Genomic DNA, 22,886 nt, shown 5'->3' with positions numbered 1-22,886 from the left:
TCCTCACCTATACTGTGTAAAATGTCAGAGACTGATAACTTAGGGTGTCACCAGATCAGAGTATGTTCAGAGAAATGAAAAGAACTTTCCAATTGGTTCCAATGTCCCTACTATACTATGATAGTGGAACTGCACTCTTTTGTTTCCTATTCATTTAGTTTTATGACTCAGTCATAAAATTTCATGATCATAAATAAAGGGTTACTAGCTATAGCCAGAAAGCTTCAGAATGCTAAAAATACAGACAATCTACATTTATTTAGCTAGAGAACTTCCAGTTTCAAACACGGAGACATGAAATTTTGTATCTATGATAGGTACTATTAACTGCTTTCAAAACTCTGATTTTGTTTGGGGCAACAATGCATACAAAACTGGAAGGGATAAATTATAATTGATCTATGTCAATAATCAATCTCCTCCCCTTTGCCAGGCAAGTAACTTCCCTGGCTCCTTTGTAGCTAGAGGTAGCTACGTATGTAAAATAACCATGTGGCCAATTAAACAAAAGGAGAAATCTCATGAGAAGATTCTATGAAAGACTGTTCTTTAACATAAAAAGAGAGCCACACAGGAAGGTATTTTGTCCCCACCTCATCCTTTAGTGAGGAAAATAAGGCCTGGGGCTGCAGCTATCACCCTTTGATCATGAGACAAAAAGCTAAAGCATAAGAAACCAACACATTAAGGATAACAGCATGGGAGGACAGTAAGACCTGGTTTCCTGTAACATCACTGAGTAAAGTGAACAAAGTCTGGACCTACCTGTCTCTAGACTTTTTTTTTTTAAAGAAGCATTTGATTTTTTAAAATTATTTTTATTTATTTATTTTTATTTATTTATTTTTTACAGACAGAGAGTGAGTCAGAGAGAGGGATAGACAGGGACAGACAGGAATGAAGAGAGATGAGAAGCATCAATCATTAGTTTTTCATTGCACATTGCAACACCTTAGTTGTTCATTGATTGCTTTCTCATACGTGCCTTGACCACGGGCCTTCAGCAGGCCTACTAACCCCCTGCTGGAGCCAGCAACCTTGGGTCCAAGCTGGTGAGCTTTTGCTCAAACCAGATGAGCCTGCGCTCAAGCTGGCAACCTCGGGGTCTCGAACCGGGGTCCTCTTCATCCCAGTCCAATGCTCTATCCACTGCGCCACCGCCTGGTCAGGCATCTAGACTTGTTAACAATAAATATCCTTATAGTTTAAGCTCCTACTGATTGAGTATGGAGTCACTGCAGCCAATTGTTTCCTAACTGACACAGTCATGCCCTATGTTTTCATACTGTGAAGAATATAAATTACTTATTAACATTTCAGATTTTAAAATTTTATAAAAAGAATAAAGGATATGACTTTAAACTTTCACTCCATAAAATGCCATATTTAAATTGCTTCTATAAGCACAAAATATTTTTCTAATATTTAATGATAGAATAAAAAAAGTTAAAAAGACAAATAATAGGAAACATTGATCCATACCCGTACCTTTCCGTGTGTTCTCCGTCACATCTACCCCAAACTGGATAATGTCACCAGAAAGAATTTCACATGGTGGACTTTCTTCAGAGCCTCGACTCAATCTCTGGCTGTTTATAAAGGTACCATTACTACTTTTAGTGTCTTGAAGATAAAACTGCAAAAATAAAATTGGAAAGAAAAAAGCCAAAAGATTAATAATTCCAAACTTAAAATAAAAAAGTACTTTATTTTGCAAGCTACCGCAGATGGAACTTTATCCCACTATCAATTAAAATTGCTTGTTTCAGCTGAGCTTCTTCTTTAATATATATAAAATTAGAACACTGAAATTGGCAATTTAAAACCTAGCTAGACAATATAATACAATCATTTTGGAAAAGAATATATAAGGTCCTCAAAATATTAAACATAAAGTTAGCATATGACACAGGAATTCCACTCCAAGCTATATATTCAAGAGAACTGAAAACATATGTCCTCACAAAACTCGTACAAAATGTTCACAGCAGCAATATTTATAACAGCCAAAAAGAACAACCTGAATATCCATCAACTGATGAATAGGTATCCATATGATGTTATTTGGCAATAGTAAGGATGAATAGTATGGATGAATCTTTGAAACATTATGTGAAGTAAAAGAATTCAGTTACAAAAGACCATATATTATATAATGCCATTTACATAAAATATACAGAATAAGCAAATCCATAGAGATATATTAGTATATTAGTAATCACAAGGGGCTGAGGTGCCAAGGCATGGGGGTGGGGGTTTGCTGAGAATGACAGCTAATGGGTATAAGGTTTCTTTTTGGAGTGATTAAAAAGATCTAAAATTAGATAGTGGAGCCTCGCTGGGTAGCTCAGTTGATTAGAGCATCATCCCCATACACCAAGGTTGCAGGTTTGATTTCAGGTCAGTGCACACACAAGAATCAACCAATGAATGCATAAACAAGTGGAACAACAAATTGACGTTTCTCTCTCTCCCTTCCTCTTTCTCTCAATTTTTAAAATGATTGAAATTAGATAGTGTTGATGGTTATGTAACTGTGGATATATTTAAAATTCGCCCTGAGTGGTTAGCTCAGTTGATAGAGTGTGTGTGGATAGTCCAGTGTGTGGATGTCCCAGGTTCGATCCCCAATCAGGGGATACATGAGAAGAAATCATCTGCACCTCTTCCCCTCCCTCTTCCTCTTCTTTCTCTCTTACCCTCTCTCAGCCAGTGACATGACCAGTCAGAGCACTGGCCTCAGGCACTGAGGATAACCTGGTCGATTTGAGAATCAGCCCTAGACAGAGGCTGCCGGGTATATTCTGATCAGGGTGCATGCAGGAGTCTGTCTATCTTCCTTTCGCTCACTTAAAAAAAAAACACACCTGACCAGGCGGTGGCGCAGTGGATAAAGCATCGAACTGGGATGCGGAGGACCAAGTTCGGGACCCGAGGTCGCCCACCAGCTTGAGCACGGGCTCATCTGGTTTGAGCAAAGCTCACCAGCTTGAACCTAGGGTCGCTGGCTTGAGCAAGGGGTCACTTGGTCTGCTGAAGGCCCATTGTTAAGGCACATATGAGAAATCAATCAATGAACAACTAAGGAGCTGCAAGGAAGAATTGATGTTTCTCATCTCTCTCCCTTCCTGTCTGTCTGTCCCTATCTATCCCTCTCTCTGACTCTCTCTGTCTCTGCCACAAAAAATTAAAACAACAAAACAATTTCTGAACCAAATGGTGTGTTAAAATATTAAAAAAAAAAAAAGCCCTGGCCTGTTGGCTCAGTGGATAGAGCGTCAGCCCAGCATGCGGACATCCTGGGTTTGATTCCCGATCAGGACACATATGAGAAACAACCATCTGCTTCTTTTTCCCTCCTCCTCCCATTTTTCTCCCTCTTCCCCTCTTGCAGCCAGTGGCTTGAGTAATTTGAGCCCAAGCACTGGTCTCAGGCACTGAGGTTAGCTCAGTCGATTCAAGCATCAGCAGTAGATGGGAGTTGTTGAGTGAATCCCAATCGGGGCACATGTGAGGGTCTATCTCCCTTCCTCTCATTTAAAAAATAAAGCCTCTAAAAATCAGGGGTAATCAACCTTTTTATACCTACCGCCCACTTTTGTATCTCTGTTAATAGTAAAATTTTCTAACCGCCCACCAGTTCCACAGTAATGGTGATTTATATAGTAGGGAAGTAACTTTACTTTATAAAATTTATAAAGCAGAGTTACAGCAAGTTAAAGCATATAATAATAATTACTTACCAAGTACTTTATGTCGGATTTTCGCTGTTTGGCAGAATAAATCTTTATAAAACAACTTACTATAGTAAATTTATCTTTTTATTTATACTTTGGTTGCTCCGCTACTGCCTACCATGAAAGCTGGAATGCCCACTAGTGGGCGGTAGGGACCAGGTTGACTACCACTGCTCTAAATTGTATACTTGCCTGACCAGGCAGTGGCGCAGTGGATAAAGCGTTGGACTGGGATGTGGAGGACCCAGGTTCGAGACCCCAAGGTCGCCAGCTTGAGTGTGGGCTCATCTGGTATGAGCAAAAAGCTCACCAGCTTGGACCCAAGGTCGCTGGCTCGAGCAAGGAGTTACTTGGTCTGCTGTAGCCCCAGGATCAAGGCACACATAAGAAAGCAATCAATGAACAACTAAGGTGCCACAACAAAAAACTGATAATTGATGCTTCCCATCTCTCTCTGTTCCTGTCTGTCTGTCCCTATCTATCCCCCTCTTTGACTCTCTGTCTCAGTAAAATAAAAAAGTATACTTTAAAAGGGTGAGTTTTATGGTATAGAAATTATATTTCAATAAAGCTGTTATATATGTATTTTAAAGCCAGCTGGACAAAATTCTGTCTTTACATCTCACTGAGTTTGTAGTTTTCCTAGGATGTCTTGGTTAAATCAAAGGAAGTGTTGATTTAATGGTTTTAGGCAACATTATAATTAATAGTTATCAGTTAGCTAACATTCTTGATATCAGGACCAATATATCTTCAGTAAATTTTTTGTGAAAAAGCACAGTGGAGACACTAGAAACTAAAACAATGGAACCAATTATGAAAGTACTTTTTCCTGGCATCTCGAACTTGCCTTTCATCACTTAGGTAATATTTACTCTTCAAAAAGGGAAGGGAGAGAAGGAAGTACAAGAAATCTACCTGTTGATCACCTACCTATCCTACAAGAAATTAGGAACTGGGAACACAAACAGTAGACTTACTAGGAAGAGAACAACCAATAAAAAATGATGTACCTTCATCTGATTGGTGGTGATGCAGTGGAGAGAGCATCAACCTGGGACACTGAGGTCCCAGGTTCGAAACTCAGAGGCTGTCAGCTTGAGTGTGGGCTCATCCAGCTTGAGCATGGGATCATCAATGAGATCCCAAGGTCACTGGCTTGAGCACCCTGGTCAAGGCACGTATATGAAGCAATCAGTGGACAACTAAAAGTGACACAACTATGAGTTGATGCTTCTCATCGCTCTCCCTTCTGTCTCTCTCTCTCTTCAAAAACAAAAAAAAAAGGATATATGTTTCCTTTAAAAATTTTCTACACTCTCCAGGCCTGCTTATTCTAGCAACATATTTTCACTGAATTCCTCCTTAAGGGAAAAAAGAAAGAAAAAAACCCTAATATTTATTAAACTACATGTCATACCACCAGGCCTTCATTTAACTTTAACATTAAAGCTGTGATATGTGGGCCCTGGCCGGTTGGCTCAGTGGTAGAGCATAGGCCTGGCGTGCAGGAGTCCTGGATTCGATTCCCGGCCAGGGCACACAGAAGCGCCCATCTGCTTCTCCACCCCTCTGTAAAGCCAGAAGCCACGGCCACCAACACAGCAGCCACCCGGCCCATGCAGGTTTGCATTGGATTCGGACAGTCGGTAAAGAAACAATGGAGCCAAGAACTGATAGGCCATTTTCTTTAATTCTAGCTTGCACCCGGCGGGCAAGTAAAAACACACACTGGGCTCCAAAACCCACTCACATTCAGTGCTCACAAAGCTACTGATTTATCTGAGTTTCCTAGAATCAAAGGTTTCTAGCTCACCAGCCTTATTCTCCTCAGTTCCCCATCTCCTTCCTTATCCCAGATACAAACTGCACAAGCTCTCTGCTCTGCTCCCTCTGCTCTCTCATGCTAATCATCCCAGGAACCAAAAGGGCAAGCTCTCATTCTGCCTCCATTTTATAGTGTAGATTCCAAACCTTTAATCCAATATACAAAATAGGGAAGTCTCTAATACAAAGACACTTCTCTGAGGCATGATTGGATTGTACCGCCCCACATCAAAACGGGTGGGAAAGGCTTAATCCCAAAACCAAGCACCAGGCTACAAGGATTCTACCTGCCCACAGAGACACACATTAATATCACCTGGGCAACGGCTTCACGTGGGCAGCGCCATTTTTAACAAAGTGAGCATAATACATTTTATCTGCCCAACACCCACCCCTTCTCCTTCCTCTCTGTCTCTCTCTTCCCCTCCCACAGCAGAGGTTCCACTGGAGCAAGGTTGGCCCGGACGCTGAGGATGGCTCCATGGCCTCTGCCTCAGGTGCTAGAATGGCTCTGGTTGTGGCAGAGCGACGCCCCAGATGGGCAGAGCATCGCCCCCTGTAGGCATGCCGGGTGGATCCCGGTCGGGCGCATGCGGGAGTCTGTCTGACTGCCTCCCTGTTTCCAGCTTCAGAAAAATACAAAAAAAAAAAAAAAAAAAGCTGTGGTATGTATCACTACCTTTTATAAATGAGAAAAGTGAGGCACAGGCAAGTATTTTTCCAAAGTTCACAGAACAAGGATGCAAATAACAATTAAAAGGACCATCTTTTCCATTACTTCACATTGACCTTTATGTTTCGTTTATCCTTCACTCCTCCCACAAGCTCTCTTCCCAAATGAAACACAACAAAAGAATAAGCAATTTGCAAAAATACAAAAATGACATATTATTAATTCTCAGATGACAATATAAAGGCCACCAGGCTGTCTATAAATAACTTACTCTGTTTATAATTCAAAAGAGATCATCAGGCCCTGGCCGGTTGGCTCAGCGGTAGAGCGTCGGCCTGGCATGCGGGGGACCCGGGTTCGATTCCAGGCCAGGGCACATAGGAGAAGCGCCCATTTGCTTCTCCACCCCCGCCCCCTCCTTCCTCTCTGTCTCTCTCTTCCCCTCCCGCAGCCGAGGCTCCATTGGAGCAAAGATGGCCCGGGCGCTGGGGATGTCTCCTTGGCCTCTGCCCCAGGCGCTAGAGTGGCTCTGGTCGCAGCAGAGCGACGCCTGGAGGAGCAGAGCATCGCCCCCTGGTGGGCAGAGCGTCGCCCCCTGGTGGGCGTGCCGGGTGGATCCCGGTCGGGCGCGTGCGGGAGTCTGACTGTCTCTCCCAGGGAGTCTGACTGTCTCTCCCAGTTTCCAGCTTCAGAAAAATAAAAAAAAAAATAAAATAAAAAAAAAAAGAGATCATCAACTCTTACTTTGGCTAACAGTTTGTATATTTAATTACAGACCATAATAAAAAAATTGTTTTAATATTTTACAAGTCCTTTTGAAATTTATAGGCCTTAACATTCCACACCAGGGAGAAGAGCACAGGCAATACACTCAAGTAAGACCACTTAGCCTCAAAAATCTTTCTAGACTGGAGCCTACCATTACACTGCATAAGGAAGTTTGTTTTTTGCTTTTTAATAAATATATTCTTGGGAAATGTGGCAATATCTGTATTTTGGTTTGGTCATTTTTCAGTAATGTATGCCTTAGAAAACCAAATAAAGGGATTATACTATATTTACAGTGGTTTTCAAACTTCAAATTCTGATCCATTAGTGTTACTAAGTTAATTTAGCAGGCTACAACTAGCATTTTATTTTAAACATTAAAGAGAACAGAAAAGAAATAAGAATACATGAAATGAGGTTCAGTACTATTTAGCAAACTTTGGAAAACAGAAAGGTGTGTGTGTCTCAGTATCTCATGATCGTAATTCTTACATAACTCCACCACAAAATTTCAAATTAAAACAATATTAACCCAGGTTCTTTCATCCTGGCACACCTATATTACTATCTAACACACTCCACAGTACCTTGGTACCCATTTAGCTAGAACATGTATCATTTATATTAGTTGCTCATTCTTTCTTTGCTCTCAACCTAAAGGCTTCCACACACCTTAGAATAAGGTCCAAAGTTCTCACCATTACAGATTATAAAGTCCCACATAATCTGGCTCTTGGTTCTTTCTCCAAACTCATTCACTTCCACCACTCTCTTCCCTCATCCCTCTCAGCCACACTAACCTCCACTCATGATCCTGAGTCTCTGTGCTTATGTAGAGCTAGACATCATTTGTTTATTTCCCTAAAGAAATATTTTTATTGGTATGATTTAACCTTCCATCCTTGGCTGCTTTGAAAAATTGATATGAAAAATGATTCTAGCCCTGGCCAATTGGCTTAGTGGTAGAGGGTCAGCTGGCATGTGGAAGTCCAGGTTTTCCCAGTCAGGGCACATAGAAGCGACCATCTGCTTCTCCATCCCTTCTCTCTCCTTCCTGCAACCAGGGCTTGAAAGGTTCGAGCAAAGTAGGCCTCAGGCTCTGAGGATGGCTCCATGGCCTCCGCCTCAAGCGCTAACATAGTTCGGTAGCTGAGCAATAGAACTGCAGCCCCAGATGGGCAGAGCATCACCCTGCAGAGGCTTGCGGTGGATCCCTGGCAGGGCGCATGCGAGAGTCTGTATCTGCCTCCCAGCCTCTCACTTAAAAAAAAAAAAAAGTTCTGCAACACCTATGAAATACTCTGCCATTATTCATGAATCAGTTTTTTAAGGTACATATATAGAAATCAACTTGTTTGCAAGGGACTGAGAAAGGAGTATGCATACAGTACCTGGATGTATTTCCTGTAAGACAATATGTTGGTTGGCCCTTTGTCACTTTCAAACCCGTTATGTCTTTCTCCTCTATGCTGATAAACCTTCCTCTGTCAGGCTTGCCCCTACATATCCCAAAGAAATCAGTTTTGTCTACTTAAAGAAAATCCTGTTGAAGCTTTAACTATATTTCCTACCAGCCCAAGGAACACCCAAAAGCAGCTTGAGTGCTTGCATAGCCAACCAGCAGCCATTTATTTTTACGTTGAGGTGTGTAAGCAACCTAGAGTTCATAAAACCATCTGTAGCCTGTGGCCAAAGTTCAACTTTCATTGTGTTCAGGCTTTAACTCGAATTAACCCTTTGTTTTCTCCTGAATGAATATTAAACTCCCAGATATCAGGCATTGACAGTGATCCTTGCACTGAAAGATGTCCGTGACCCAGGACCCTTTTCCTGGTCTCTTGCTGATCACTGACCATGGGACCATGTTGATTACCTTCAATGACACAGGCACAGCACTTCACAGATTGCATAATTTGTTCTTTGGCCTTCTGAACAGGAAGTTCCTGCTGTTCATTCCATAAACAAATACATTTTGAGTCATTTTCAACTTTGTTACAAACAGTAAATACTTTCATTTCCACTATTATGATAAACTGGTTCTTATTAGCCTTTTCTACATTGATAAGTTTCACAATATCCAAACACCAATAAATTAATATTAGAACTAAAGCTTCAGATCAAAGCACAGACATATTAGACATGCTATAGGCCAGAGGTCAGAAACTATGTCCTCATAGGGGAATTTTCATTTATTTATTAGTTTTATTTTTTTAATGAGAGAGGGAGAAAGGTGGAAAAAGATAAAGGAAAAGGGAGAGAGAAAGAGACCAGAAGGAATAAAAATGAGAAGCATCAATTTATAGTTGCATAACTTTAGTTATTCATTGATTGCTTTCATATGTGCCTTGACTGGGAGGTGGGAGGCTTCAGCTGAGCCAGTGACTCCTTGCTCAAGCCACCGACCATAGGATCATGTTGATTACCCCATGCTCAAGCCCATGACACTATGCTCAAACTGGTGAGCCTGCGTTCAAGCCAGATACTCCAGGGTTTTGAACCTGGGACCTCAGCATCCCAGGCCAATGTTCTATCTACTGCACCACCACCAGTCAAGCCATACAGGGAAATTTTTAAAATATGCATGCAGAATGGATTAGGATTTTTAATGGCAGATGCTGTAGCATCTATTTTTAATTATCCAGATCACCACCTAAACTAAAACTAAACAGTGTTTTACTATGATAGCAAAACTAAAATCCTATAGACAACAGTTACAACAAAAGTAAGTGACAAGGTATCCACATGAACCTTATAGGAAAACCTCGGCAGCCACAGAACCTGCATGATATAAGCATCTGTGCATTAGGACACAAGGGAAGCAATGGGGCATTTGAGAAACTTAAGGAGAACATCAAAATAGTCACCAGGTATTTACTGGACAGTATGATGGCCAGTATGAGATAAGTTGAAAACTGGAAAGGTTTAGCCAGGTAAGTTCTGGAAAAGGATGGAGTAGTATGAGTCATAATAAATTCTTAAAATCAACGCCCTAACCACCTGACCAATGGTGGCGCAGTGGATAGAGCAGGGGTCGGAAATCTTTTTGGCTGAGGAAGCCATAAATGCCATATATTTTAAAATGTAATTCCATGAGAGCCATACAACAAACCATGTACCTTACGCATTATCCAATAAAAATTTGGTGTCCCAGAGGACAGCTGTGATTGGCTCCAGCCACCAGCAACCATGAACATGAGCGGTAGGAAATGAATGGATTATAATACATGAGAATGTTTTATATTTTTAACATTATTTTTTTTTTATTAAAGATTTGTCTGCAAGCCAGATGCAGCCATCAAAAGAGCCACATCTGGCTCGCGAGCCTCAGGTTCCTGACCCCGAGATAGTGTTGAACCAGGACATTGAGAGCTCCACTTCAAAACCCCAAAGTCAGCCCTGGCTGGTTGGCTCAGTGGTAGAGAATCGGCCTGACGTGCAGGAGTCCCGGCTTCGATTCCTGGCCAGGGAACACAGGAGAAGCGCCCATCTGCTTCTCCACCCCTCCCCCTCTCCTTCCTCTCTGTCTCTCTTTTCCCCTCCCGCAGCCAGGGCTCTATCGGAGCAAAGTTGGCCAGGGCGCTGAGGATGGCTCTGTGGCCTCTGCCTCAGGTGCTAGAATGGCTCTGGTTGCGGCAGAGCAACGCCCCAGATGGGCAGAGCATCGCCCCCTGGTGGGCATGCCAGGTGGATCCCGGTCGGGCGCACGCGGGAGTCTGTCTGACTGCCTCCCCGTTTCCAACTTCAGAAAAATACATAAAACAAACAAACAAACAAAAAAAAAACCCCAAAGTCACAGGCTAGAGCATGGGCTCGCCAGCTTCAATGCAGGGTCATGGATTTGAACAAGGTGTCACTGGCTCAGTTTGAGCCCCGGTCAAGGCACATATGAGAAGCAATCAATAAGCAACTAAGTGAAGCTCTGGTCATCTCTGCCCTTCTCCCATGTCTCTCTCTCTCTCTCTCTCTCTCTCTCTCTCTCGCTTTTTCTCTAAAAACAAACCAAAACAGAACCCCCCCCCCAAGCTTTGGTTGGAGGCTCCATACTGAGGGAAAGCTACAAGGTGTGGGACGAAAATTGAGCAAAACAGAAACAATAGAGAAAAGGAAAGAAAATGTCCACATAAAAGTAAAGAAAGGAAAACTAAGTTTGCCATATTTCTTAACATTTTACTAAAAAACAAAAAACCAGAAGAGGGAGCTCTATGACAGAAAAGTTACCCTGAATCATGACCCCTTCTAAAAGTTCAGGAAAACAAATTTCACATAAATATAAGCAACAGGGCCCTGGCCAATTGGCTCAGTGGTAGAGCGTCAGCCTGGCGTGCAGAGGTCCCAGGTTCGATTCCCGGCCAGGGCACACAGGAGAAGCACCCATCTGCTTCTCCACCCCTCCCCCTCTCCTTCCTCTCTGTCTCTCTCTTCCCCTTCCACAGCCAAGGCTCCACTGGAGCAAAGATGGCCTGGGCGCTGGGGATGGCTCCTTGGGCACTGCCCCAGGCGCTGGAGCGACGCCCCGGAGGGGCAGAGCATCGCCCCCTGGTGGGCGTGCCGGGTGGATCCCGGTCGGGCGCATGTGGGAGTCTGGCTGTCTCTCCCCGTTTCCAGCTTCAGAAAAATACAAAAAAAAAAAAAAAAAGCAACAGAAAAAATGTCAAGGTCTCATCTGATACAGTTATTTTAAGAAAAAAAGACACTGAAGAGCAGAATAAGATCCCTACAGATAATGAAAGACAGACCTTGGGCACACATCAAAATTATAATTTACTACTTTAAAACAAGCTAAAAGACATTAAAAATTAATTCAAGGCATGAAAGAAAAATATAAATCACAATTATAATATTCTAAAAAAGGCGAAAGAACTCCAAAGAATAAGAAGAACAGAGAAAAGTCATTCCAGAAAAGAATACAAAACTAGAAGAACATGAGTGGTTAAGTATAATAATACATTAAGGGAAATAAAAGGTAAAAAGGAGGAAAGTTTAAAAAAAAAAATTAAGGCCCTGGCTTGGTAACTCGGTTAGAGTATTGTCCCAAATACACCAAGGTTGCGAGTTTGATTCCATCAGGGCACATACAAGAATCAACCAGTGAATGCATGAATAAGTGGAATAACAAACCGATGTTTCTCTCTCTCTCTCTCTCTCTCTCTTTCTCTCTCGCTCTCCCCCTTCCTCTCTCTCTAAAATCAGTAAATTTAAAAAAAGACTTTTTAAAGAAATTAAGAAAGTGATATCAGCAAAATGGTTGAAGAGACAGCTCTAAGCTCCCAGCTCCCTTCAGAAATGTTGAAAAACAAGCAAGAACCATGAGAACTAACTTTGTTAGAACTCTGGAGAATAGTGTTGTACAGAAGCCAGTGAATACTTAAGAAAAAGTCAACTTAAAAATGGCAGGAAATCATTGTGGCATTACTTACCCTAGTCCCATCCACTTCCCTAGTACAACAGAAGTCCTGAAGACACGAGCTTGCATTCCCAGTGTGGGACCCTGGTTACTGGTGCCAGAGGGAGCAAAGCAGACCAAATCTCAAATCATTGTGTTTGTTCTAACCTGTCTGGGAGCAACCTGATGGACTGACGCAAGGCTCTCATCTCTTTTTAGCCTAACTGGGAACTTCCCCAAGCTAAAAAATAAGTGACTGGCTAAAAAAGTGAAATTTATCCCAAGTGGTTCAACATAACAAAGTCAATCAATGTACCACATTAACAGAAAAAAGAAAAAAAACACATGAGATCATCGATCATCTCAGTTGATGAAAAAAAAAAAAAAGGCCTGAGAAAGCTAGAAAACTTCCTTAACATGATAAAGAACATTTATGAAAAACTCACAGGTAACACAACACTCAACCATAAAAGACAGAAAGCTTTCTTCCTAAGATCAGGAACATGACAAAGAAGCCTGCATTCACCAATGCTGTGTAATACAATACTAGAAGTTCTAGCTAGGCACAAGAAAAAGAAATAAAAGACATACAAATTGGGAAGGAATTGAAGAAATCCAAAATGCTCATTTGAAAAGATATATGCTTCCCTATATTTATTGCAATATTATTTACAATAGTCAAGATATTGACACAACCTAAGTGCCCATCAATAGACAACTGAATTTTAAAAATGTGGTACATATATACAATGGAATATTACTTGGCCATAAAAAATGAAATCTTTGGTAGAGCGTCGGCTTGGCATGCAGAAGTCCTGGGTTCGATTCCTGGCCAGGGCACACAGGAGAAGCGCCCATCTGCTTCTCCACCCCTCCCCCTCTACTTCCTCTCTGTCTCTCTCTTCCCCTCCCGCAGCCGAAGCTCCACTGGAGCAAAGATGGCCCCGGGCGCTGGGGATGGCTCCTTGGCCTCTGCCCCAGGCGCTAGAGTGGCTCTGGTCGCAACAGAGCGATGCCCCGGAGGGGCAGAGCATCGCCCCCCGGTGGGCAGAGTGTCGCCCCCTGGTGGACATGCCGGGTGGATCCCGGTCGGGCGCATGCAGGAGTCTGACTGTCTCTCCCCGTTTCTAGCTTCAGAAAAATACAAAAAAAAAAAAAAAAATGAAATCTTACCATTTGTTATTAGACTAAGTGACATAAATCAGACAAAGATAAATATCATAGGATTTTATATATATGTAGAATCTAAAAAACAATACAAAGAAAACAGAAGGAACCACATAGATACAGAGAAACTGATGGTAGCCAGATGAGAGGAGGTTAAGGGGGCTGGATGAAAAACGGTGAAGGCATTATTAAGAAGTACAAATTGGGCCTGACCTGTGGTGGCGCAGTGGATAAAGCGTCGACCTGGAAATGCTGAAGTGGACGGTTCAAAACCCTGGGTTTGCCTGGTCAAGGCACATATGGGAGTTGATGCTTCCAGCTCCTCCTCCCTTCTCTCTCTCTGTCTCTCTCTCCTCTCTTTCCCTCTCTGTCTCTCTCTCTCCCTCTCTCTCTCCTCTCTAAAAAAAAAAAAATGAATAAATAAAGAAGTACAAATTGGAAGTTAAAAAACAGTCATGGGGATGTAATGTACAGCATAGGGAAAATAGTCAATAATATTGTTAGTAACTATGTATGGTGCCAGTTGGGTATCAGACTTATGGGGGACCACTTTATAAGTTATAACCACTATGCTGTACTAATATAATACTGAATGTCAACTGTAATAGAAAAAAACATTTTTTAAACATTCTGTGTAAGGTACCACTAGAAATAGAAAAAAAAACTGGAAAGAAATAAGTAAACTACATCTACTGACAGAAGACTAATTTTATATGTGAAAAATCCCACACAACCTACAAAAAAGCAAATAGTGCAAATAAGTGAATTCAGCAATATCGCAGCTTAGAAGATGAACACACAAATCAATTGTGGTGGGGGGTTTTTGTTGTTTTTTTTTTTGTTTTTTTTTACAGAGACAGAGAGAGAGTCAGAGAGAGGGGCAGACAGGGACAAACAGACAGGAACGGAGAGATGAGAAGCATCAATCATTAGCTTTTGGTTGCGCATTGCAACACCTTAATTGTTCATTGATTGCTTTCTCATACGTGCCTTCACCGCAGGCCTTCAGCAGACCAAGTAATCCCTTGCTCGAGCCAGTGACCTTGGGCTCAAGCTGGTGAGCTTTTGCTCAAACCAGATGAGCCTTCGCTCAAGCTGGAGACCTCAGGGTCTCGAACCTGGGTCTTCCGCATCTCGGTCTGACGCTCTATTCACTGCGCCACCACCCGGTCAGGCTCAATTGTGTTTTTATACAGCAGCAATGAACAGCCCAAAAAGAAAATTAAGAAAGCAATTCCATTTACAACAGCATCTAACTAAAATACCTAGGAATAAATTTAATAAAACAGGTAAAAAAAAACTTGTATATGGAAAACTACTTGTATTGGAAAGCCACACACAAAAGAATAAAACTTGACTTCAGTTTGCCTCTATGCACAAAAATTAATTCAAAAATCAATAAAAGACCTAAGTGTAAGATCTGAAACAATAAATTACATAGAAGAAAAACTAGGTGTTAAACTTATGGACCTTGACCATAAAAAACATTTTATGACTTTGACCCCAAAGGAAAGGGAAGTAGAGGCAAAAATAAATGAATTGCACTATATTAGATTAAAAATCTTCTGCACAGCAAAAGAAACCAGAAACAAAATAAAAAGGCAGCCAACTAAATGGGAGATGATATTCACATACAACAGCTCTGATAAGAGTTAATATCCAAGCCCTGGCCAGTTGGCTCAGTGGTAGAGCGTCAGCCTGGCGTGCGGAAGTCCTGGGTTCGATTCCCGGCCAGGGCACACAGGAGAGGCGCCCATCTGCTTCTCCACCCCTCCCTCTCTCCTTCCTCTCTGTCTCTTTCTTCCCCTCCCGCAGCCAAGGCTCCATTGGAGCAAAGATGGCCCGGGCGCTGGGGATGGCTCCATGGCCTCTGCCTCAGGTGCTAGACTGGCTCTGGTCGCAACAGAGTGACACCCTGGATGGGCAGAGCATCACCCCCTGGTGGGCGTGCCAGGTGGATCCCGGTCGGGCGCATGCGGAAGTCTGTCTGCCTCCCCATTTCCAGCTTCAGAAAAATACAAAAAAAAAAAAGAGTTAATATCCAAAATGAATAAAGAACTCACAAAACTCAACAAACAAACAATCCAATTAAAAATGAGAGGACCTAAACAAACCCTTCTCCCATGAAGTCTTACAAACAATAACCAGATATACGAAAAGATGCTTAACTTTGCTAGCTATTAGTGAAATGCAAATCAAAACTACGAGATACTACCTCATACCTGTCTGATTGCCTGTTATCAACAAGACAGATAATAATAACAAGTGTTGGAGAGGCTGTAGAGCAGTGGTAGTCAACCTGGTCCCTACCGCCCATTAGTGGGTGTTCCAGCTTTCATGGTGGGTGGTAGTGGAGTAACTAAAGTATAAACAAAAAGATAGATTTAACTATAGTAAGTTGTTTTATAAAGATTTATTCTGCCAAACAGCAAAAATGCGACATAAAGTACTTGCTAAGTAATTATTATTATATGCCTTAACTTGCTGTAACTCTGCTTTATAAATTTTATAAAGTAAAGTTACTTCCCTACTTTATAAATCACCATTACTGTGGAACCGGTGAGCGGTTAGAAAATTTTTACTACTAACAGAGATACAAAAGTGGGCGGTAGGCATAAAAAGGTTGACTACCCCTGCTGTAGAGTAAAGGAACCTTCATTCACTGTTGGTGAGATTGTAAACCGGCACAGCCATTATGAAAGACAGTATGGAGGTTCTTCCAAAAATTAAGAATAGAGTTACCATAGGACCCAGCAATCCCTTTCCTGGGTATCTATCCATAAAACTTAAAAATGTTGGTATGTTAAGACACATGCAATCCCATGTTCATTGCAGCATTATTCACCATGGCCAAGACATGGAAACAACCAATGTGTTCTTTAACAGAGGATTGGATGAAGAAGATGTGGTACATATATATAATGGAATACTATTCATCCATAAGAAATGGTGAAATATTGCCATTTATGACAACATGGATGGATCCTGAGAACATTATACTAAGTGAAATAAGCTAAGAACTATATGATTTCATGTATAGGTGGGATATAAAACTGAGACTCATGGACATAGATAAAGGTGAAGTAGTTTTCAGGGGAAGGAGGGGAGAAAATAAGGACAAATATACAGTGACTTTGGGTGATGGTCACACAACACAATCAACAGTTCATATGCTATAGAAATGTTTACCTGAAGCCTATGTACTCTTATTGATCACTGTCACCCCATTAAATTTAATTTCTAAATAAAAAATATAACTTAAAAAAAGAAAGCAATTCCATTTACAACAGCATCTAATTAAAATACCTAGGAATAAATTTAATGAAACAGGTAAAAAACTTGTATATGGAAAACTACAAAATACTATTGAAAGAAATTAAAGAATTAAATAAGTAGAAAGACATCCCATGTTCACGGACTGAAAGACTTTATTTTATTTTATTTATTTTTTAAATGATTATTGTTTTGTTTCTTTGTGACAGAGACAGAGAGAGGGACAGATTGGGACAGTCTGACAAGAAGGAAGAGAAATGAGAAGCATCAATCCTTCACTGCAGCTCTGTAGTTGTTCATTGATTGCTTTCTCATGTGCCTTGACTGGGGGGCTATAGCAAAGTGAGTGACCCCTTGCTAAAGCCAGCGACCTTGGGCTCAAGCCAGCAATCATGGGGTCATGTCTCTGATCCCATGCTCAAACCAGCGACCCTGCGCTCAAGCTGGAGAGTCCATGCTCAAGCCGGATGAGCCTGCACTCAAGCTGGCGACTTAGGGGTTACAAACCTGGGTCCTCTGTGTCCCAGTCCGATGCTCTATCCACTGTACCACCGCCTTGTCAGGCTGTGTTTGTTTTTTCAATTTATTCATTTTGGGGGGAGAGAGAGAGAGAGAGAGAGAGAGAAGAGGGGAGGAGCAGAACTGGAAGCATCAACTCCCATATGTGCCTTGACCAGGCAAGCCCAGGGTTTCAAACTGGTGACCTCAGCATTCCAGGTGGACGCTTTATCCACTGCGCCATCACAGGTCAGGCTTTTTAAAATGATTTGAGAGAGAGAGAGAGAGAGAGAGAGAGAGAGGAAGGTGTGGAGGGAGTGGGAGGGCGAGAGAGAGAGAGACAGGAACATAGTATGTCTCCTGACCAGGGACTGAACTGGCAACCTCTGCGCTTTGAGACAAAGCTCTAGTCTAACCAACCAAGCTATCCAGCCATGGCTGTGAAGGTTTTATCCAAAGTGATAATGCAATTCCTATCAAAATTTCAACAGCCTTTTTATTACAGAAATTGAAAAGTTGATCCTCAAATTCATATGAAATTGCAATGGACTCTGAATAGGCAAAACTATCTTTAAAAAGAACAAAATTGGAGGATTCACACTTCCTGAATTCAAAACTTATATAAAACTACAGTAATCAAAATAGTGTGATACTGCCATAAGGCTAGACATAAAGAGAGTAACAGTCCAGAAATAAACCTGTACATCTATAGCCAAATTAATTTCAACAAAGGTGTCAAGTCTAGTCAATGGGAAAAGACTAGTCTCTTCAACAAATGGTGCTAGGATAATTGGATAACCACATGCAAAATAATGAAGTTCAATCTTACTTCACTCCAAATACAAAAAATTAATTTAAAATGGACCAAAGACCTAAATATAAAATATAAAACTATAAAATACTTTTTAGTTATTATTTCTTTAAATATTTTTTTTCTGCTTTTTTCTCCCAATCTCTCACTTTCTTTTTTTACTTAAGTGAGAGGAGGGGAGATAGTGAGGTAGACTTCTGCATGCACCCCAACTGGGATCCACCAAGCAACCCCATCTAGGGCTGACACTCAAGTACAGAGCTACATCAGTGCCTGAGGCCGGTGCGTCCAGACCAACGGAGCTATCCTCAGCGCTTGGGGCCCCGCTTGAACTGAGTCACTGGCTGCAGGAGGAGTGGAGAAGGGCAAGGGAAACAGATGGTCACCTCTCCTATGTTCCATACACCAGGCCAATGCTCTATTCACTAAGCCACCAGCCAGGGCCTGCACTTTTCTCTTGCTCTTCTCTTTCTGGGATTTCCATAATATATACATTGATTGGTATACTGGTAGTGTCCCGTAAGTCCCTTAGGTACTATTATTTTTCTTCATCATTTTCTCTGGTCCTCAGACAGGGTAATTTCAATTTGAATTCTTCAGGTGTTTTGTCTTGGTTTTTTTTTTTTTCTTCATTTTTCTGAAGCTGGAAACAGGGAGAGACGGTCAGACAGACTCCCGCATGCGTCCGACCGGGATCCACCCGGCACGCCCACCATGGGGCGACGCTCTGCCCACCAGGGGGCGATGCTCTGCCCATCCTGGGCATCGCCATGTTGCGACCAGAGCCACTCTAGCGCCTGAGGCAGCGGCCACAGAGCCATCCCCAGCGCCCGGGCCATCTTTGCTCCAATGGAGCCTTGGCTGCGGGAGGGGAAGAGAGAGACAGAGAGGAAAGCGCGGCGGAGGGGTGGAGAAGCAAATGGGCACTTCTCCTGTGTGCCCTGGCTGGAATCGAACCCCGGTCCTCCGCACGCTAGGCCGACGCTCTACCGCTGAGCCAACTGGCCAGGGCTGTCTTGTTTTTTTAATTCGTTCTTCCTGCTCAAACCTGCTACAAAAACTTCCATTGAATTTTTATTTTCACCTACTATACGTTTCACAATTTCTATCTATTGATATTCCCCATTTGTTCATAAATTACTCTCCTGATTTCCTTTAGTTCTTTGTCAATAGTTTTCTTCAGCATTCTCAGCATATATAAAATAGTTAAAGTCTCTGGCTAATAAGTCCAATGTCTGGCCTTCCTCAGGAATGAGTTCTATCAATTTGTTGTTCCTGTGAATGTGCCATAATTCCCTAATTATTTGAATGGTAATTTTTTGTTGAGAATTGGACTTTTTTAATATTATAATGCAGTAACTCTAGAAATTAGGTTCTCTCTTAGGGATTGTTAATGTTTCTTTTCTTTCTTTTGAAAGAGACAGAGATGCCTAACAGGTGGTGGCGCACTGGATAGAGTCCACCCAGGTTTGAAACCCCGAGGTCACCGGCTTGAGTGCAGGCTCACCAGCTTGAGCGTGGGGTTGCCTACTTGAGCATGGGATAGTTGACATAATCCCAGGGTCACTGGCTTGAGCCCAAAGGTCGCTGGCCTGAGCAAGGGGTCAGTGGCTTGGCTGGAGCACTCCCCCCATCAAGGCATGTATGAGAAGCAATCAATAAACAACTAAAAGTACTGCAAGTTGTTTGCTTCTCAACTCTCTCCCTTCCTGTCTTTCTCTATCTCTCTCTTGCAAAACAGAAAGAAGAGAGAGAGAAGAGAGTCAAGGAGAGACAGGGAAAGGAGGGGAGGGAGGGAGAAAAGAAGAGGCAAAGAGAGAAGCATCAACTCGTAGTTGCTTCACTTTAATTGTACATTGATTGCTTTGGACCTTGACTGGAGATCAGATCAGCAACTGTTCAAGCTAAGCCAGTGACCCCTTGTGCTCAAGCTGGCAACCTTGGGCACAAGCCAGTGACCTTTGGGCTCATGCCAGTGACCTTGGGTTGGTGTCCATGATCCTGCACTCAAGCTGGCAAGCTCACGCTCAATTCAGGGAGTCCATGATTAAGCCAATAACGTCAGGTTTCAAACCCAGTGACTGTAGTATTCTGTGTCCATGCTCTATTCACTGCACCACAAACAGTTGGGCTTCATTGCTCGAAGGCTGCAGTTGTCTGTTTAGTGACTTTTCCAAACTTTTTCCTTTTGCAAAGACTGTATTTCTTATGGTGTGTTGTCATTGAAGTCTCTGTTCTATTATATCCAGTCAGCCAGTGACCTGACAGAGATTTCCTTAAATGCCAAGAGCTAATAAGGAAAAAAAAAAAAGAGGGGGTGGTGTGGGGTGTTTTGTCTCTTTAAATCCCCTTGACAGTTGCCAGAGAAGGTACTAGACTTGTAGTGTTTGAAACAATGACCAGCTCCTCATCAATCAAAAACAATGGTCAAAACACACAACTCTGATTTCTAAAGGACAAGCAAGTCACACTCGAAACAACGGGTCACAATACTCACAGCTGCATGCTGCAGGGCTAGAGAATAAAATATGGTAGCCACTATACAAAACACCAAAATTCTCAAAAATTTACCAGTCTTTTTTTACTTAGCACTCTGCTGGATGCAGCAAGTATCTGACCAGACTCCAGAGTTCTAAATTAACTGCTTCAGACAATTCATGCTAGCTTAATAGTTTTGATGAAGGAACCAATTTTTTTTTTGTAATTTTTTTTTTCACAGAGAGAGGGATAGATAGGGACAGACAGACAGGAACAGAGAGAGATGAGAAGCATCAATCATCAGTTTTTCGTTGCGACACCTTAGTTGTTCATTGATTGCTTTCTCATATGTGCCTTGACCATGGGCCTTCAGAAGATCGAGTGACCCCTTGCTCAAGCCAGCGACCTTGGGTCCAAGCTGGTGAGCTTTTGCTCAAACCAGATGAGCCCGCGCTCAAACTGGTGACCTCGGGGTCTCGAACCTGGGTCTTTCGCATCCCAGTCCGATGCTCTATCCACTGCGCCACCGCCTGGTCAGGCGGGACCAATTTTTGAAGCTTCCTTCTCTGCCATTTTTTATGACATCACTCCTATTAGCCATATTTACACCTACAAATGTCTTCTTGGGCTAAACCAATACCTAATCTATAATAATAGTTACCATTTATTGACTGCATGCTATATGTTCAGGCTCTTCTCATGACAATCCTACAAAGTAGATAATACCATTCCCATTTTTTAGATTAAGAAACTAAGGTTCAAATGAACTAAGGTGCTGCAACTATGCATTGATGTTTCTCCTCTCTCTCCCTTCCTGTCTGTCTGTCCCTTCCTCCCTCTCTCTCTTGCATATATATATATTAAGCAGCCTGACCAGGCAGTGGCGCAGTGGATAGAGTGTCAGACTGGGATGCGTAGGACCCAGGTTCAAGACCCTGAGGTTGCCAGCTTGAGCGCAGGCTCATCTGGTTTGAGCAAGGCTCACCAGCTTGAGCCCAAGGTCGCTGGCTCGAGCAAGGGGTCACTTGGTCTGCTGTAGCCCCCAGGTCAAGGCATATACAAGACATCAATCAATGAACAACTAAGGAGCCACAACTAAGAATTGATGTTTCTCATCTCTCCCCCTTCCTGTCTGTCTCTTCCTGTCTGTCTCTTCCTATCTGTCCCTCTCTCTAACTCTGTCACTGCCACAACAACAACAAATATATATATATATATATATATATATAAAGTAGATTGCTCTTGTCTCATAGATACTGCAGATTTGAGTCATTCCTTCAAAACTCCTCTCCTACTTAGTTAGACTAAACACTCTTTGGTCTCTGAGTCCAAACTTATGAAATCCCACTTTGTTTAAGAAGTTTTCCTGAAGCAATCACAATAAAAAGAGCCTATTTCAATTCTAACTCCACCCCTTTAAGGCAAATCAGTCAGTCTATAACATTTACTTGGCACCTGTCTCAGAAAGATTGCACATCTATAAAAATCAAATGCAGAGGAACTCGACACTGACAATAAACTAAGAGAGTATGAATTAAGTACCAAAATTTTGAGAGGCTGGTGAGAAATATAGTTAGGCACAGTCAGCTGGTAAGAATGTACTTATGTGTGAGAGTGGTGATCTGAATGAAAGGCAAAAAGAAAAAGGTGGAGAAGGAACAGGTTACTGCAGTACGTTTACACATGGTTAATTCAAGGCCCAGCCCCAGACGGTAACAAAAAACCAAAGCAAAGAAGTGATAGAGTGAAGCAGTATGCGGGCTTTGCATATTATACTAAGGAGCTGATAATTCTTAAGAGAGATGCCATCATTACTAAAGAATTTGATAAAAATACTGTTTTAGGGAGATTATACTAACAGCTCTGATCATTGAGCAGCTATGTGTAGGATGAATTGCAGAAGTCACAAGAAAGGGTAGAGCTATGATTTGTACATTTTAGCTATTTCTTAACAGTACATGAAAGTCTTTATAATTTATTTTAGAAAGGGAAAGAAAAAGAGAGAGACATCAATTTGTTATTCTATTTACTTATGCATTCACTGGTTGATTCTTTTATGTGCCCTGACTGGGTATCAAATGCATAACTGAGGCATATTGGGAGGACACTCTATTCAACTGAGTTACCCAGCCAGGGCTCACAAAAGTCTTTATATGAATATTATATGCAAATTTATTTGTTTAAATAACTTTCCTAGTTTTCTGACTAGCAAAGCACCACATGTTTCAGAGGCTGGAATTTTTAAATTGTGCCACTAAGGGGGGAAATATA

The 22,886-nt window shown here is 42.0% G+C and overlaps 1 protein-coding gene across 38 annotated transcripts in view; it reads right to left on the bottom strand.

Annotated features, from left to right (window-relative positions):
- SLMAP (sarcolemma associated protein) overlaps nucleotides 1-22,886 on the bottom strand; it is a 207,738-nt gene that overhangs the window by 106,196 nt on the left and 78,656 nt on the right. For 19 of the 38 annotated variants that reach the window (XM_066351570.1, XM_066351567.1, XM_066351586.1 and 16 more), the window contains exon 3: nucleotides 1,483-1,636. In XM_066351570.1, the coding sequence (XP_066207667.1) occupies nucleotides 1,483-1,636 (154 nt within the window). Of the gene's footprint in view, nucleotides 1-1,482; nucleotides 1,637-12,422; nucleotides 12,540-22,886 lie in introns of those variants that run through there. The other 19 variants (XM_066351571.1, XM_066351569.1, XM_066351587.1 and 16 more) reach the window with 2 other exon arrangements.

The sequence above is a fragment of the Saccopteryx leptura genome, chromosome 10 (genome assembly GCF_036850995.1).
Source record: "Saccopteryx leptura isolate mSacLep1 chromosome 10, mSacLep1_pri_phased_curated, whole genome shotgun sequence".
Lineage (NCBI taxonomy): Eukaryota > Metazoa > Chordata > Mammalia > Chiroptera > Emballonuridae > Saccopteryx > Saccopteryx leptura.
Note: the sequence above shows the minus strand (reverse complement) of the source record. Positions and strands in the feature narration are given on the sequence as shown.